We start from the raw sequence: 15,410 nt of genomic DNA, 5'->3' as shown, positions 1-15,410 counted from the left end.
GTCCCAGGGACCTGCTACCCTGCCCAGTTGCAGTTCTTTCTTGATTTTTGTTTCCACTATCTGGGGGTTGTCCCAGGCTGACTTTAGGTTCATCGGGATGTATTGTGACCCAGTGCCCTTAAATGGGATGAAAAACCCTTTGGTGAAACCCTGCGATATTATCCTTCTGGTTTCCTTGTCTGGGTAGCTGTTTAGGGCGTCCCTAAAATTGCCCGGGTTGATGGGCGTTCGTCCTGGTTCTCAAACTGGGATATCATTCTTTCTTGGCTGGTAGTCTGGTGCAGTTGCTTGCTGCATGGTCGCCGTTGCAGTTTGAGCAGGCGTGTTTGTACGAGCATTCTTTGCCCCATGTACACTGGTTTTTCCCAAAATTTCTGCATGGGATGTTGGATTTGACAGCCTGCTGTTTGTTCTGTCTGTGGGCATTATTTTTAGCCGCCCAAGGCTGGTTCCTCCGAAAGGGCTGCTCCCCTTTTTTGGATTTATCATTGTCATGGGATTTGCTTACTTGTGAATTTTTGTTATTTTTGGAAGAAAAATGCATGGTATCATCTTCCTGGGGAGGTTCGGCGTTGAGGGTGTGTAAATCGTTCTGGACTTCATCCCACTCAATGGCCGGCCTTTCTGACATGCTCCTCCTAAATCTGATGTTGTATGCAAGCCATGTCTTCCCCCTCTGCGTTACTTTTACTTCCCTTATTTTATCAACGTATGCCCAGATCTTCCTACCATCCATGGGGAATTTTTCTTCATATATTGTTGCTAAAATGGCAAAGGCCTGTAACCAGTTGTCCCAGTTTTGTTCGACCTGGGCGTTTCTGGCAATAGCTTTCTCTTCTATTTTTTTTCGGGTCTCTGAAAGCGTCTTTCCCTTTGTGCTGTGCTTCTATTAGGGAAAAGATTTCTATACATTATTTGGCCCATATGGCTTCTTTGATTGTGGTATCAATGTTCCATGCCAGGCATCTTTTGTATCTATTTAATATCTCTGTTTGGAACGATTCATTTTTTGTTCTAATTGCGCATTACAGATTGTTACAATGTCAGTTGTATTGCTGCCGGGAGTCCCTGTCGCGCCCGTGTTGTCTGTGCCTGGCGTTGTCCATGCTTTTAGGGCACCTGTTGGATCACTTGCTGGAGTTGTGGAGGCTGTTGTATTTATAGCTGTGGGCGCTATTGGCAACTGCTGTACTTGTTGTGGTGGGATTGCTATCAGTAGTGTTGCGGGTGGGTTGACAACCGTTATAGTAGGTTCTCTTGTGATGGGGGGTTTGAGGCCCCAGGTTTCCTTTTGGGCGGCGTCTGTTTCCCCCTTATTTCTACCATTATCTGCTGTAATTCCACTACATTCTTGCATAGTTTTGACAATTTTCTGGTACCTTTTCTGGCGTCTTCAGAAATTTTTCTCCTTTTTAATGGTGCAGAAACCTCGTCGTGGCAGGGTGGGCTGGTAATTCCTTCCCTGGGTCGGCCGTACATGTTTTCTCTAACCCATGCCCATCCGTAGTGCTCTGCCGCTTCAATGGCTGCTAGCAGTTGTGGTGATTTGGGCTTCTGCGCCGGTGTTGGGGGTGCCCGTGTTTTCCGTTTGGGCCCCATATTTTTCGATGCCTGCAATAGGGAAAAGAAAAAGGGTTTTATCAAGGAGTTAAACCGTTGTTATCGGCGAGTTCTTTGCGCCTGTTCTATTTGTTGCCCATGCTGGGTAACTGTTGACTGGTGCCTTCTTGTCCGGGTTCAGAAAATTAGGCAGCCACAGGCTTGATTAACTGGATTTAAATAATTGGTTTCGCTGTGAGGTCGCCCTGCAATATTACAGAAATTATTTTAATTCTGCGGTCTTTGGGCCTGCCGAGCTTGGAACTGTGTTCGGCAGATCTGCGTGGCTGTCAAGCAAAGACGAGCTCCCAAGCTGGCTTGTGATTCTGGTTTGTGTTATCTTGCCCCGTCTGCCTTATAATGCGGGAGTTCCGGTCCACTGATAAATTGTATCTTTTTCGGACATAAATGTCTGTTTATCCTCCCTCGTAGCCCCAGCGCAGTGGCTCACCTGTGAAGTGTTGAATCGGGAGCCGACCGCGCCGTGCTGTTCGAGTGCCACTTCTCTTTCGTTCGCACTGGTTTTGGGGATGATTCCGCGGCACGCGTCTTTGTTTGTTTTGTTTTGGACACGCTCGTCGCTCGCTTTTCGTTCTATGCCAAGAATGTTGACGTTGACAGCGTCCGCGCTGGCCGTTCGATTGCCGCTTCTTCCTTCATTAAAGCTGCATGAATTGCTTTGAACAGTACAATGTTTAGGAAGGAAAAAGACACTTCGATGTACATGGAACTTCAAAGATTTGCTAAAGAAGCAAGAAGATTTAGAAGACACTGAGTAAACAGTGAACCTCCTATTTGCTTGGGTCCCCGTTCAGGGGACAAACAGATTGTGTTTACTCTGAGCATGCAGCTCTAATTTATAGGACCCAGGGAGGCCCTGGGTCTTTGTTGTGTATGTGTTGGTGGCTGCTGTTGTCGCAGCCCCCGGCCGGATAGCCGACTGTCTGACCCCCTGGTGGGGGCAGATCTTTGAACCTGGGCCCTGCCTGATGGTTGTTTTCCTTATGGCGCTTAGCACCTTGCTGTTTGGAGGAAGGGTGTGATGACTGTTCGCACCTCACCCTTCTGTGGCTTTTGTGCTGCCGAGACTGTGTGTCTCCGTAGCTGGGGGGGTGCGAAGGAGAGGAGCATGCGCGGGGACGTTGGGGCTGCCCCTCTCCCAGCTGATACAAGCACTCGGTCTGGCGTTATTACCCTCGGATTACGAGTGCTGGTGTCGAATGTAAACCCCTATTCCAATGAGTCCATTGGACTCCATAGCGGATTTTGCCGGTATAACTGGCACCAGTATTGCCAGCAATTTTCGAAAATGTGTAGTTGGCCGTTGCGTAAACATGCCGGTAAACATTAATACTGGCACATTAATTCTGCACCGGCCAACTCGTCTGCTAAGGCACACATCTTACAGGGCAAGAAAAAGGATAACTGTGTTACTTAAATGACTGCATAAAACAATCTTCAGTCAATTGTGGATGGCTGTCTTCTTTCATGAAAGTCATTCCCACCATGAAATGAGTCAAACTAGATTTTTCCATGACGATTTCCTCGAAAAGTCAAGACTGAAACGCAAATGCCAACAACTAGATGTACATTAAAGAGAGGTTGCATCCTCCTAACGAGGCCTATCTAACACAATATTATTTTTCTGTGAAAAGGGCACAGACTGCATTCCCAGGCTCCTTCAAATTACTGCAGAAGAAAAACAAGAGTAGTTGGGCACCACTTAGGATATGAAGATCAATCCTCACTATTATACTATAAATTGAAAACCTTTCATTGGGGCAGCTCATACCCACATCCGCACACTGTGTTTGTACAAATTGCAAAACAAGATCAAGGGAACCTCCTCTGTTTCATACTTCTGCTCTATGATCATGCTCATCACGTGTCCTTTAAAAGGTAATAGTAAAATGTTCATGTATTCTTTATTTTACCAGATTCAAGATACAGTTATCCAAGGCATTGGGGCCCCCGTAGGGCCTCTTTCACGAGGATCATCTGTGAAAAAACATGTCAACAATTCAATAGTAAATGCTTGATATTTTTTGTATTGTCTTTTAGTTCATAGAATTTCACACATATTTAATTACACATTTCAAAAACAGCACTGCATAACATTAGATCAAAATCCATTGTTTCCCAAAAACATATCAATTACAAAACTAAAATACTCATTTATAAAGATCATTTATGAAATTAATAAGATCCTGCCCCTCATTATTTTCCTACGTTCACCGATTCTAATGGAGCCTTAACTCCCAGTCATACTTTATAGAGGGCCATGTTTAGTCTATGATAAGATGGCATTAGGCATTTTTTCCAAAAGAGGTTACTCTTTATCTCTTCGATCCAATACACATACTCGCTCAGGTAGACCATGCACCGATGCCCTAACTTATTACAACAGGTTAGCACATGTTCTGCAGTTTCTATAAATGTTCCAGTCCATGTATCCTGCAAACTCTATCTTCCCTTTGTATGCCCATCCCTGCACCCCTTACCTCTAATACTGGCAACACATTCAGTCTCAATGCCATAATAAATCTTCTTAAGGTACTTTTGAGGGGTCACAAATAAGTTCTGAATCCCAACAAATTCTTTGTATCTGGCTTGAATTAGTTCTTAAAACTATTCCCAACTATATCGAGTTTCCAGTTGGTCACAAGATTAAGGTTAAAAACGTGGTTAGTTGGTGCAGATTTTCTTACAATAGCACAAGTCAAGGGGGAATAATAACCTTAGCTCCAGAGAGGATAGCGTCTTGCTGGATGATTTCACAAATGCCTAGTTAGATTATTGTAACGGCCAGCTTGCCATAGGCCAGTCCAAACTTTTTAAATGTTTAGTGGTGGCACAAAATGTGATAGTGTACCTCTTTGGTAACATCAGACATGACCATATGTTTTCTATGAGCCAATTCCTGCATTTGTCAACTGTTATGATATGATATGATATGATATGTTATGGTATTTGTAACGCGCCTATACACATGTATAACTGTTGAGGCCAGGGTGATTTTTTTGAGATCACCTCTCAAGGCATTCTATGGTCAGTGGCGCAAATGTCTGGATTACAAAAGATATAAAATAGATTGTTCACAAAGGGCTTTCCATGTGTCAGCTGCTAATCGGTTGGATGTGCCCCCATTGAAATGTGTCACCCTCGCCCTTAGGGGATTTAATTTACAGGTCATGATTCCTTGGCATTAGACCCTGGAGATCTGGAGCTAACACCCACAATTAGAGAAAAATTGTTCAGGAATTATTCATTATTTAACTAGTGCCAGAAGGTATCAGGTAATATTATCCCCATATTTATGGTCGCCGTAAATAATATCGCCGGGAAAAGGTTGCGGCGATATTATAAGGGTGACCATATATATGGGGACAGGGGCAAAAAAATAATAATAAAATAAAATAAAAATAAAAAAAAAAGTTTGGGGGTGTCCCCCGCATGTTCAATGCAATAATGTCGCCACATTACATGGAACCTGCCATAATGCGTGCATGCAGACCCTTATGATCAACCATGACTCTATTACAACATGCTCAGTAATCTGTTTTCATCATTTCTAGAGAACCACAGGAACATACTGCGGCCAGAGCGAGAGAACAACTAAGACCCAACAATCCAGAACTGGAGGCCGAGACACCTGAGAGCACTGACAACCATCAAGGAAACGTTTTAGCCATCATCTTACTCCAGCAATCCAGAGAACCGGCAAGAGGGAGAGTGAAGCCGCGGGACCTATGCAGCTGCCACACACATAATGAATCATTTGAAAACATTAATGGAACCGGGAACCTCCCAGCCTTGAGACTTACCATCAACGGCACAGAGAACCAGTCCTCACCTGCAAAATGTGAAACTTTCTCACCAGGGCCACCATCAACACTCTGAGGCATGAACACATGGTAGAAGTGGGTGGGGCTTAGTGGCCATTTTATGCCTTTCCCTCATTGCCTGGGGGAAAAGACAGCAGACGAAAACAGGAAGGAGAAATTATGATTTTACAGGGTGAGGTCAGTAGTAGTTCTATGATCAAAAGAGCAGAGGAGGAAGGGATGAGTGTCAGATTGTGGAGGAGACTGTCAAAGAATGTTCACTATTGGTTTAGGAGTGATAGTGGTTCTGCCCTGTAAGTGTTCATCTCCACGAGAGATGTGTTTAGAAAATGAAGTATAAATTGCAACTGAGAGCAGGCTGGTACAGAGTGAAATGAGGGTAAATGAGTAGTGGGGTGGGAGGACGAGTGTAACAGTGGGAGGTGGAGTGTATTAGCAGGAGAAGACACATAGTTGTGGGTGGAGCGAATAGTGGTAGGAATAAGAAAGAATTAGGAAAGTAAGTAGTAGAGAGGGAGAGGATTAGTGGTTACATCAGAAGGTAGATGCAAAAAGTGGGAGGATTGAAACACCAGAAATAATTTGAGGGGAATGGTAGAAGGAGTACTGGAGAGAGTTGGGTGTGCATGACCGATATAGCCTGGATATCAGGGCAAATACAAGGCACAGCCCTAACTCCGATTAGTAAACTAACCTGTTGCTAGAGTATGAATGGCTAGGAAGCCCCTAAAGGAGTCTAGACAGCCTGTAAACAAGGAAACCACACATCAGAGAAGAGAAATTTGATGACAGTAGGGGGTTACAGTTCAGGAGAATTTAGGATTATGGATCTCTGGGTTGCAAGGAGGTTTGTGGGCAGACAAGAGAGAGAGGGATTGCCCCACACATTTAACACCAAAATATACATCCGTGGCCTGTTCTGAAGACCCTGTGTGATTCTGGCCTTGAGGGTTAACATGCACAGCCTTGTATGGAAAATCTGAAACCATTTTCTGGCTAAACCTTGGTCCAGCTTCATCTTGAAGAAGAGTACTACATTCCTTCCAAGAAAATGATTACCTAGCCGAAGAATGTCCCACCAGCCTAGACATCTTTAAATGTAATCTTATTGACACACACTCTCCAAGCAGAAGTCCTTCTTTGGAAAACAAATGAATGAATGAAATAGCACTATACTACACATACATAAAAAAGCAGCAGCTGGCAGATATGATGTCCTAAATTGTGAACAAAGTCTCATATGACTTTCAAACCCATTCTATTAAAACCTTTCAAAACCCATTCTATTAAAACATGTAAAACTATCCTTCACACCTGCAGAACACAAAGAACAGTATTAAATGGCTTTACTACAGCTATTCAAATCTTGAAGAAAAGAGGAAGGATTAGTTGGTACCCATGACACATTTGAAGCTGCGTTTGATGCAACTGAAAGTAACCAAATGCAGAAATTAAAACAATAGGACAAACTATTAGCAAATGAGTGTCATGAAGAAGAACAGATAGAAAGACACATTGGTAAAGAAATTCCCAAAGAGATTCAATCATCCCTGAAAATAGCAAATACCAACTCAGAGAAAGACTTATAAAAAATGAAACATTAATAGCAATGACTGAAGAAGAATGCACGATAGTTAACCCCAAGCAATCAGAATATGGATTTCACCATGAAAACTGAAAATGCTTTTGCAATAATTTCAAACGACTATTATATTAGTAATGATGGCAATATTCACTAATTAAAACAATTTGTCAATTCAGTGTTTACACCCCCACAGGTCATGCTGCTTACAGCATAGTAAGTGTAACTTTACACCAACTACTATTCCTCCCAGTTGAGCACTCAAAGAAATTAGAGTATCATGCATTGTCCGCAGTAGCTCCATTTGAATTAGGAAGAAGTCTAGGACAAATGAAAGTTCTTCTGATAGATAAGGTAAACATGGTTTCTACGTTAATGCTATCCTTAATTCACCTAAAACAGATAGACATCCTTAAGCCTGGATATGAGTTATTGTTTGTCAGAAAACATGTCATTGGGCCTCATTACGAGGTAGGAGGTAGCCATGGTGCTATTAGCACCATGGCTACCCCCTTACCGCATTCCGGGTCTGGGTTCTCGAAATAGGGACTTACCGGGTCATTCCAACCTTGGAGGACCCGGTAAGTCCCCATTCCGAGAACCATTCCCCATTCCCATTCGAGCCCCCATAGGGCAGGGTAAGGGTTTACCAGCACCTGTCTCCTTACCGGTGCCCATTAACCCCTACCGGCCACCTCGTAATGAGGCCCATTGTGTTTGGTGTTCTCCTACAGTTGACACCAGTCAAAGGTCAACCCATAGTCAAAACATTAGGTCACATAGAATTCTGTACCACACTCAGCTGCATAGAGAATATGAATTTATTGCACCACTTTCACTACATAGATCGTATAAAAAATATGTCAGTCAGCAGACCCAACAAACTATCAAATTCTAAAGAGCATAAGAATTGATATACTTACTGAACACACAAAACTATCATTAACATGTAACCTTTTACATGAATTGTATGATGAAAACACATCAGGTCATCAAGTGATCAAACCATTAAGACAGCAAAATGTGTGTTTAATGTCTACTCTTGCAGACTGTGTCCATTTAATGAGAGAATGCTTGAAAACAATGGATAGCCCATAGTCCACATCAACTGCAAATTAGAAGCCCATGGCAGGAGACTCCCTGCATCAACACACCATTGCACATACAAATATCCTAGAGAAATCTTTATCCCACACAGCTGGATTGGAAAAAATATAATCTATTGTAAGATGCAACCTTGACATAGATCAGTGGTATTCAAACATTTCTATGCTATGTCCCCGTTTCCATTCAGTAAAAATATTGCTGCCATTCCCTCCATATTCTGTATCTGCGTACATGTTCTATTAAAGCAGTAACTGTACTCCCTTTATGATGAGCCTTGCAACCCGTCTGGACATCCTCTTGGCCCACCTATGAGGGCAAACCCCATTGTTTGAAGACCACTGATGTAGATCAAGGTTTATTTAATGGAGCAATAGGAACAGTGGTTGGTTTAGAAACTTAGCAAAATTAAAATAATATCCAATTTGTTGTCTTCACGTTTGACAAACTTAAAGAAACTAAAGGAAAATGCCCACACTACAGCATGTTTCCTTCTTTCGAAAGACATGCATGTGCATAGTGCTGTCTGTCTCGCTTACCCTTTAACAAATCACAAGTCAAAAGGTCTCACCCATGTCTAGGCATGTAGACATTGGCAATGTCTTCAAATAAGGGATGAGTTATGTAACTCTCAGTTATTCTTATCCACACAAGTCTATTTTTACTAAAGTGAGATGCAAATAAAGTCACCACAGACATCATGTGTATCCTTGAATATAACAGACTATGTTCAATGTTCATGCCATACTTGGGTATGTACCCCGAATGTGAACAAATTAACACTTTAAAAAAAGAACTAGTACACACTTAACCTTTATCAGACCTCCACATAATCTATTAACATAGAAAAACAGCAGTCAATTCAGTTGAATAAAAAATAAAACCAATATAGCCTACACAATAATGTAGGGCTTTGGGATTTACTTTAATCTTATATTAAACCTTTTTACTTTCTGTGTTTTTGGATACAACAGCATTGCAAATCACAACAAATCCCTTAACAGATGAAATTGCGCAACCACTTAATGTATGCTTCAGGGTGAAGTGAAATTAACAAAGTAATCAAGCTGCATTCCGTTAGATTGTTAAGGATGATATCACCTTATACAATTAACCTTCATTGTTATGATGAGACTATCTGCATCTAAGCATAATTAAAACTTATACCACCAAAAAGCAGATTCCAAATTGTATGGAGTAGACATTTTGTGTTGATGAATTCAAAGCATATTATGAAAAAAGGGTTTTGTATGTCACACATAACTCATTCACAAATACATACCCCTGACCAATTTCAGCTAGCTCTGCTACCCCCGCTCCCTACCTGTAAGCCCAGCTGCGTCTCCGATGTGCGCTGCTCCATTGTTTCCCAGCTAGGTTCTTGCTTTATAACTGTCAAACCCAGCTACATTGCATGTCATAATTGATATTCTTTGGAAACTTTGAACAAGTACAGAATTTAATTTTATGTAATTTTCGTGGTAGGAAATGCTTATATTTCTTATCTATCATCAAATAAGATGACAGTTTAATTGCATTGTTCGGTTATGTTCAGCAGTAGTGTGTTTACTTGGAACCCGTTTTGGATGAAGCAAGGGTTTTTTTAAATCTACACAGCAACAACAATCAAAGGATAATGTGTCACTCACCTATCGTCAACTGTCCTGTTAATTGGCCCATGTGATTTCTTGCATTCACTGTGACGTTCCTATCAGACTGTAAGACCAATGGGCTGTCCTGTGAAACATAGAATATATAAACAACAAAAAAAAGAAAGAATTAAAAGGAGAATTAAACTACATGAATTGTACTGTGTACCATCTGGGACATTCCTATCAGATGGTAAGACTATCTAGAGAAAGAAAGAAAAAAAAGGAAGGAAAGAAGAAAGAAAGAAAGAGAGAGAGAAAAAAAGGAAAACTAAATACAATGATGTGTAGCATTTACAAAGCAGGCATTCATTTCATTCACAAATGTCCTCATCAGAATGTTATACAACACTATCTGAGTTAAGGCTCTGCTTAGAAACAAACAAACAAAAAAAAAACGCTCAGCACAATTGTTTTTATGGATGCTTGTGGAGAATTGCCATCAGACTGTTTTTTATTTTTTATTTTGTTTATTTTGTAATAATTAACTGAAGCAGATACATCTGTCTCAGAATGAGTGGCCTGCTAACCAGCCCCTCTTTCAGCAAACTGTTCCATTCTGAATGAGTACCCGGAAGCGTCAGCTCTCCAATGGCACAGAGCAGGTTCAGAGATTGCAGGTGCCCAGTTCACAGCTGCAGTGACAGTCATGTCATGAAACATTGGGGCTGCATTTAATATATGCACCTCTGTTACCCAACCACACAACTATGAGAGTTGCTATCCTAGTGGATGTTGTGGTCTTTATATATAAGCCATATCTTAGTTTAAGGTCTGGTGGCTAGTATCTCAAATAAGTTTTAAAGCCACATCAGCATTATGTCATATTTGTCTCAGCACTGTGAGCTCAGGTCAGCTGAAAAAGGGCTATGTGCATACTGATAAAACAGCCAGGCCTTGCCCCTAGCAAGGCAAGAGACTGAAGTGATGTGCCTCTCCTTTGATCCTACGTGAAGCCAGGCATCATCTCTCTTCAGTGAGACAGCCCCTCAGCAGTGAATGACATGGGAAACCAGCATCAAAGGGCACATCATATACATAAGGACTAGTGTCACACCAGAGTGCTGCATACAAAAAATGCCTTTGATGCTATGGACACGGGAAGGGGTGGAGTTAGTGAGGACAGAGCTTAGCATATTTGGCCAATGTTTCCACCCTCTTGCTGTTCTTTATATCTTGCTTTCCTTCCTGTCTCCTTCACTTCATTTATCACAAAGCACTTTGGCTATGATGCTAGAAGGCAAAGAGCAATTGTCACATGGATTGGACTCCTTAAAGAATGCTTGTTTTTGTCCAATCACCACTCCTTCTTTCATTCACTTTTGGACTACAGGCTGCATTCATTTGGACCTCTTTTTTGGGAGTTGGTCTTCCCAAAGCCCTTAGCTATTGAGGTAACGAAGGTGCAGACCCAATCAGAGGCAAGCTCTGCTCCCTGCCCACTCCCAGGACATATTATGGGTGACTCGATTGAGAGCCAGGACTGGGCACTCTGCACCAAACCTCTGTAGGCTAGGAAATCAAAACCTGAACAGCCTCATCCTGTCCTAGAACGGGTTGCACACCATCTGGATAACCAAATCAGTCAAAGCTATATGTGCTGCTGCGTAAAACTGGTTGAAAACCATTTGAATTAAACTCACTGCACTCAAACTAGAGGGGACTAACTGGGGCTGCTTTTAGCATGACATCGAACCCGAGGTACCTCTACATCTCACTGGTCGAACCAGCTGGGCGCTGCGTTTTGCAAAGCAAAGGACATCACATGTTTTGCTCAAACAAGCTACTTGCCGCTGCTAACCATACTGAAGCCATTGCACCTTTGAACCTTGCATCATAGCCAATGGTCACCAGATTGAACCAATGAACCATGACTCAAACTGCTGGAGCATTGCATCACATGATGAACTGAACCAGAGGTCAGTTGTTACCATTGTCTAAATCTGCTTCGACTCCCGATCTGACCCTAGTGAACCATCTGAACTCCATGATCCGAACGCAGCCCTCAAACCACACAGAGCTCCCAATTCACACTGCAGCACATCCCAACGTCTGGTTTGATGATTTTTACAACCAGCAGAGAGTGGACAGGTACTATTGACCCATAAGTGCCCCCCTGTTTCAGATTTGTGCCCTAGGGATGGGTAAGGTCACTTTTGCACCCTTTCCCAAAGAAAGACATATACTTTAAAAGTCATTGTATTTGCTTGTTACCTTTTCACCAGTGTGTCATTGCCTAGAGTGCTGCATATTTTGTCTATTCCATATTATGTGTTCACTGTTACATGGGTAGTTTCCATAGTTTTTGTATTGCTTTTTGAACATTGGTGTGTTTGATTAAAATATTTAAGTTTTTAAAGACTTGTGATTGGACATTCCTTTTATGTTGGACTGTTTGTACTTTGTGCTTTGAGTTACTTCTGGATCACATTCACACACCTTTTGAGAGTCGATCCTTCCCTCGGCTTGTGGTACATCATAATGTAAAGTAGATGTATTGTGTAGCTGTGCCAGTTTTACCTTTATTCATGGGATCACTGTTGGTTTGTAGAAGTGTGGGGGCCTAAGTCGGTGGTTTACCCACTACTTATCCTTATATTCCTGTAGTGCAGAAGTCATTTCTTAACAATGTTTCCTTTTCTTGCCATCATAGTGTTTCAGTCACTAAATTAGCATTCATGAGCATTACTATTTCTCAGAACTACACATTGTAAATCTAACTCATGCAGATTAAATGAAGTCTTAACCCTGATAACATTTCTAGTTACTATTCCCTAACCTATATATTTTTCAGTAGCAATTCCTGAGGAGAGTGTTATTATAGCCTTATAGACTGAGGGAGGGGTCATTATCACAGTAAATTATGACCTGCAACCAAATCGCTGAGGGCCATAAGTTGGGGCTGGGTCACTATTTTAATGATAATGACCCAACGCAAGGTCTGTAAGGCTGCTAGCACATAGTGGTAAGAGCAATACATGTTCTCGTGGTGATGTAAAATAGGCTGCATTATTAGTGAGTAAAGTAAATAGGAAAACTGGGATATTAAATTAAATTTGGTTTCATGTTTTAATATTTAAATATCAAGGTTGTCTTCATACGTAGGGCATTTTAATTGTGAACTGGTTTAAACTGAAGCGGGTTAGACGTAAGAATACATCAGGAGTTACCTAAAAGTAAACAGTTTCTAGAAAGCCCCCTCAGAGTGGAACAGTCTTGACAAAAGAAACATTGCCTGTAAATTGTTGTTTCCCTGTCTGCTTTTGAAGTCAAAATGCTCAGAATGCAGTCAACACCAGGAGTTATTTACTGCACTCTGAACATTCTGATTGGCTGAGAGGAGGTCAATAACGAGCTTAATGTGCCAATAACACACATCGACAAAAACAACATAACCAATCCGTTTACTTAAGATTCCAGCCCAAATTAATGTATTCAAATAGCTCAATTTCACTCTCTGTATCACAGATGGAATAGATATATGCATATTCATGCTCTCCTGTTAGAAAAGGCATTGGCATTTGACAGAGTTGACTAGGACTAGCTATGCATTCTATGTCCACACATTGGCATCAGTAGCACTCTGTTGAAATGGTCCACTTTGAGTCCCACTGAAACACAGAGGTAAGGAAAAAATGTTAACGTGTTCCAAATCTCAAAAGAACCTGACTTACCCCCCAAAACATATGTCACAGACACTTCCTCTAACCTAAAAAATGAGTCAGGACTCGGTCCTGTCCATGAAAACATTGAAAACCCCAATAAGGACTGTGGAATCTCCGGGTCATGCAGGCCATCACCTACCAATTATAGTACTCTGTTAAAAAAAAAATAAAAAAAACAGCTCTACCTCAGGGAGTTTGCAGTGAAGAAGATCCATCGGTGGCCCTGATCCAGACTGCATGTGAGCTGTGTGCACAAATACGTGTTCATAAGAACAGCATTTGCTCTTTTTTGCTGGCAGAGCCTCCAAACAACGCATCTATACACCTCTAACAGAGTCTTCTTCGGTGCTTTACTCCATTATCACACTACTTCTTAGCAAGCGTGGAACCCCCTAGAATACTCATCCCAGTAAGGCTCGCCCTGTCGTTTTGCTAACACTTCAGACAATTGACTCCCTCTCTGAGAACTTCCAGACTCCGTAATGACGGACTCTCATGCTTCATGACGTGCACTCACACTGCTGCACTTCCAACGTTATCTGAAGCTGTCAGTAGACAGTAGGAGGCGCTACAAAATATTTAAGATGCATAAATGACGACAACATGCCTGATACATTCTCTCTCTCCCCACGAAACATGTCCCTCCCTAAATGTAAAGAAAATGCGAAAACCCTCCCTATCTCACCAAGTGTGCTGAGACTCCATGCTTCAACATTAAGGTGCTGTTTCACAGAGCGTTTTCCAATCACCATTGTGAAACGGATTTGTGAATCAGGCCCTAAGTCTTAGAGACCACATGAACACAAACATCACAATCCACTCGGTACTCTTTGAGCCTCCACCACCTAATTAAGCTTCTTTCACCAAGACAAGCCTGGCTAAAATACACAAGCCTTACTGGTCTCATATATCTTATATATGGGTGCAATACTCTCAGTAAACTAGGTACTTATGTTCAAATGATCTGTTAAATGAGCGGTAGCAGGAATCTAGAATACTGAGGATAAATTGGTAAAAACAGCGCTTATTGAAAATAACAAAGTTGAATATGAAGAATGTAAAATATGCTCTAAAAGTAAGATTTGATGGGAACGTCATAATATAGATCAAAATAAAACATAAACCACATTTGTCTAGCAGCAGTCTGTTGTGGAGGTGGGGGGGCAGATGGGGGCTGGAGGAGGGTTGCAAGGGTGCTCAGTGTTCGATGGTTTCCCCCTCCTTAAAAGTATGCCATTTTGACTGGAAATAGGCAAGTGCGAATAAGTTGAGCACGTGATCGGTGCAGCGTTCCAAAAACCCATCGAAAAGAGAATAAATTAAACAATAGCTCTATTTACATTTAACAGCTTGACTGGCTAGGATTTGTTTTTAACCCTTGTATTATTTTCATTAGAAGAATAGCAAAGTTATTATTTCTCATTGTTTTGGTAAAATGTGTGCTATACCTAATCCTGGGAGATTTCACCATTGAATTAAACCAGAGGTGACTGGAAAAGTAGACTATATGATACCTATCCATAAAAGCCTACATATTCTCCATCTCTGTTACAAAACTCTTTGGACCTGATTCACAAAGACTTGTATAATGGAATGTTCCAATTGAAAAGAGCTTAGTGAATAAAGCCCATATTCTCAATAGCATCCCCCTTACTTTGACGAGTGTTTCCCCCAAAATTAATATTTTCGGTAATTGTTATTATCGTTATTTTAAATGCCACAGGAATACAGGTAGTGGAAAGGTCACAGTGGTAAATTGCAACTCTTTACAACCAAAAGTACATACTTATTCTACAATTAATTAAGCAGTATTCTTCAATACATCATTGCACTTTTGGCAATACACTTGCAGTTACATTTTTGTCTGTCATTAGTCATAATGGACATGCTTCAAAATGTGCACATGTACAGTACTGAGCGGGCACTCTGATACTCTCATCGCTTGAGTCGGGGATATGAGGTCTGG

The 15,410-nt window shown here is 41.5% G+C and overlaps 1 protein-coding gene across 4 annotated transcripts in view; it reads right to left on the bottom strand.

Annotated features, from left to right (window-relative positions):
- SGCZ (sarcoglycan zeta) overlaps positions 1-15,410 on the bottom strand; it is a 6,780,780-nt gene that overhangs the window by 677,508 nt on the left and 6,087,862 nt on the right. For all 4 annotated transcript variants that reach the window (XM_069631598.1, XM_069631597.1, XM_069631596.1 and 1 more), the window contains one exon: positions 9,780-9,867. In XM_069631598.1, coding sequence (XP_069487699.1) covers positions 9,780-9,867 — 88 coding nt within the window. The remainder of the gene's footprint in view (positions 1-9,779; positions 9,868-15,410) is intronic.

This window comes from Ambystoma mexicanum, chromosome 6q, assembly GCF_040938575.1.
Source record: "Ambystoma mexicanum isolate Mex_15411 chromosome 6q, UKY_AmexF1_1, whole genome shotgun sequence".
NCBI lineage: Eukaryota > Metazoa > Chordata > Amphibia > Caudata > Ambystomatidae > Ambystoma > Ambystoma mexicanum.
The sequence above is the reverse complement of the archived record's forward strand: the minus strand, read 5'-3'. Positions and strand labels throughout refer to the sequence as shown.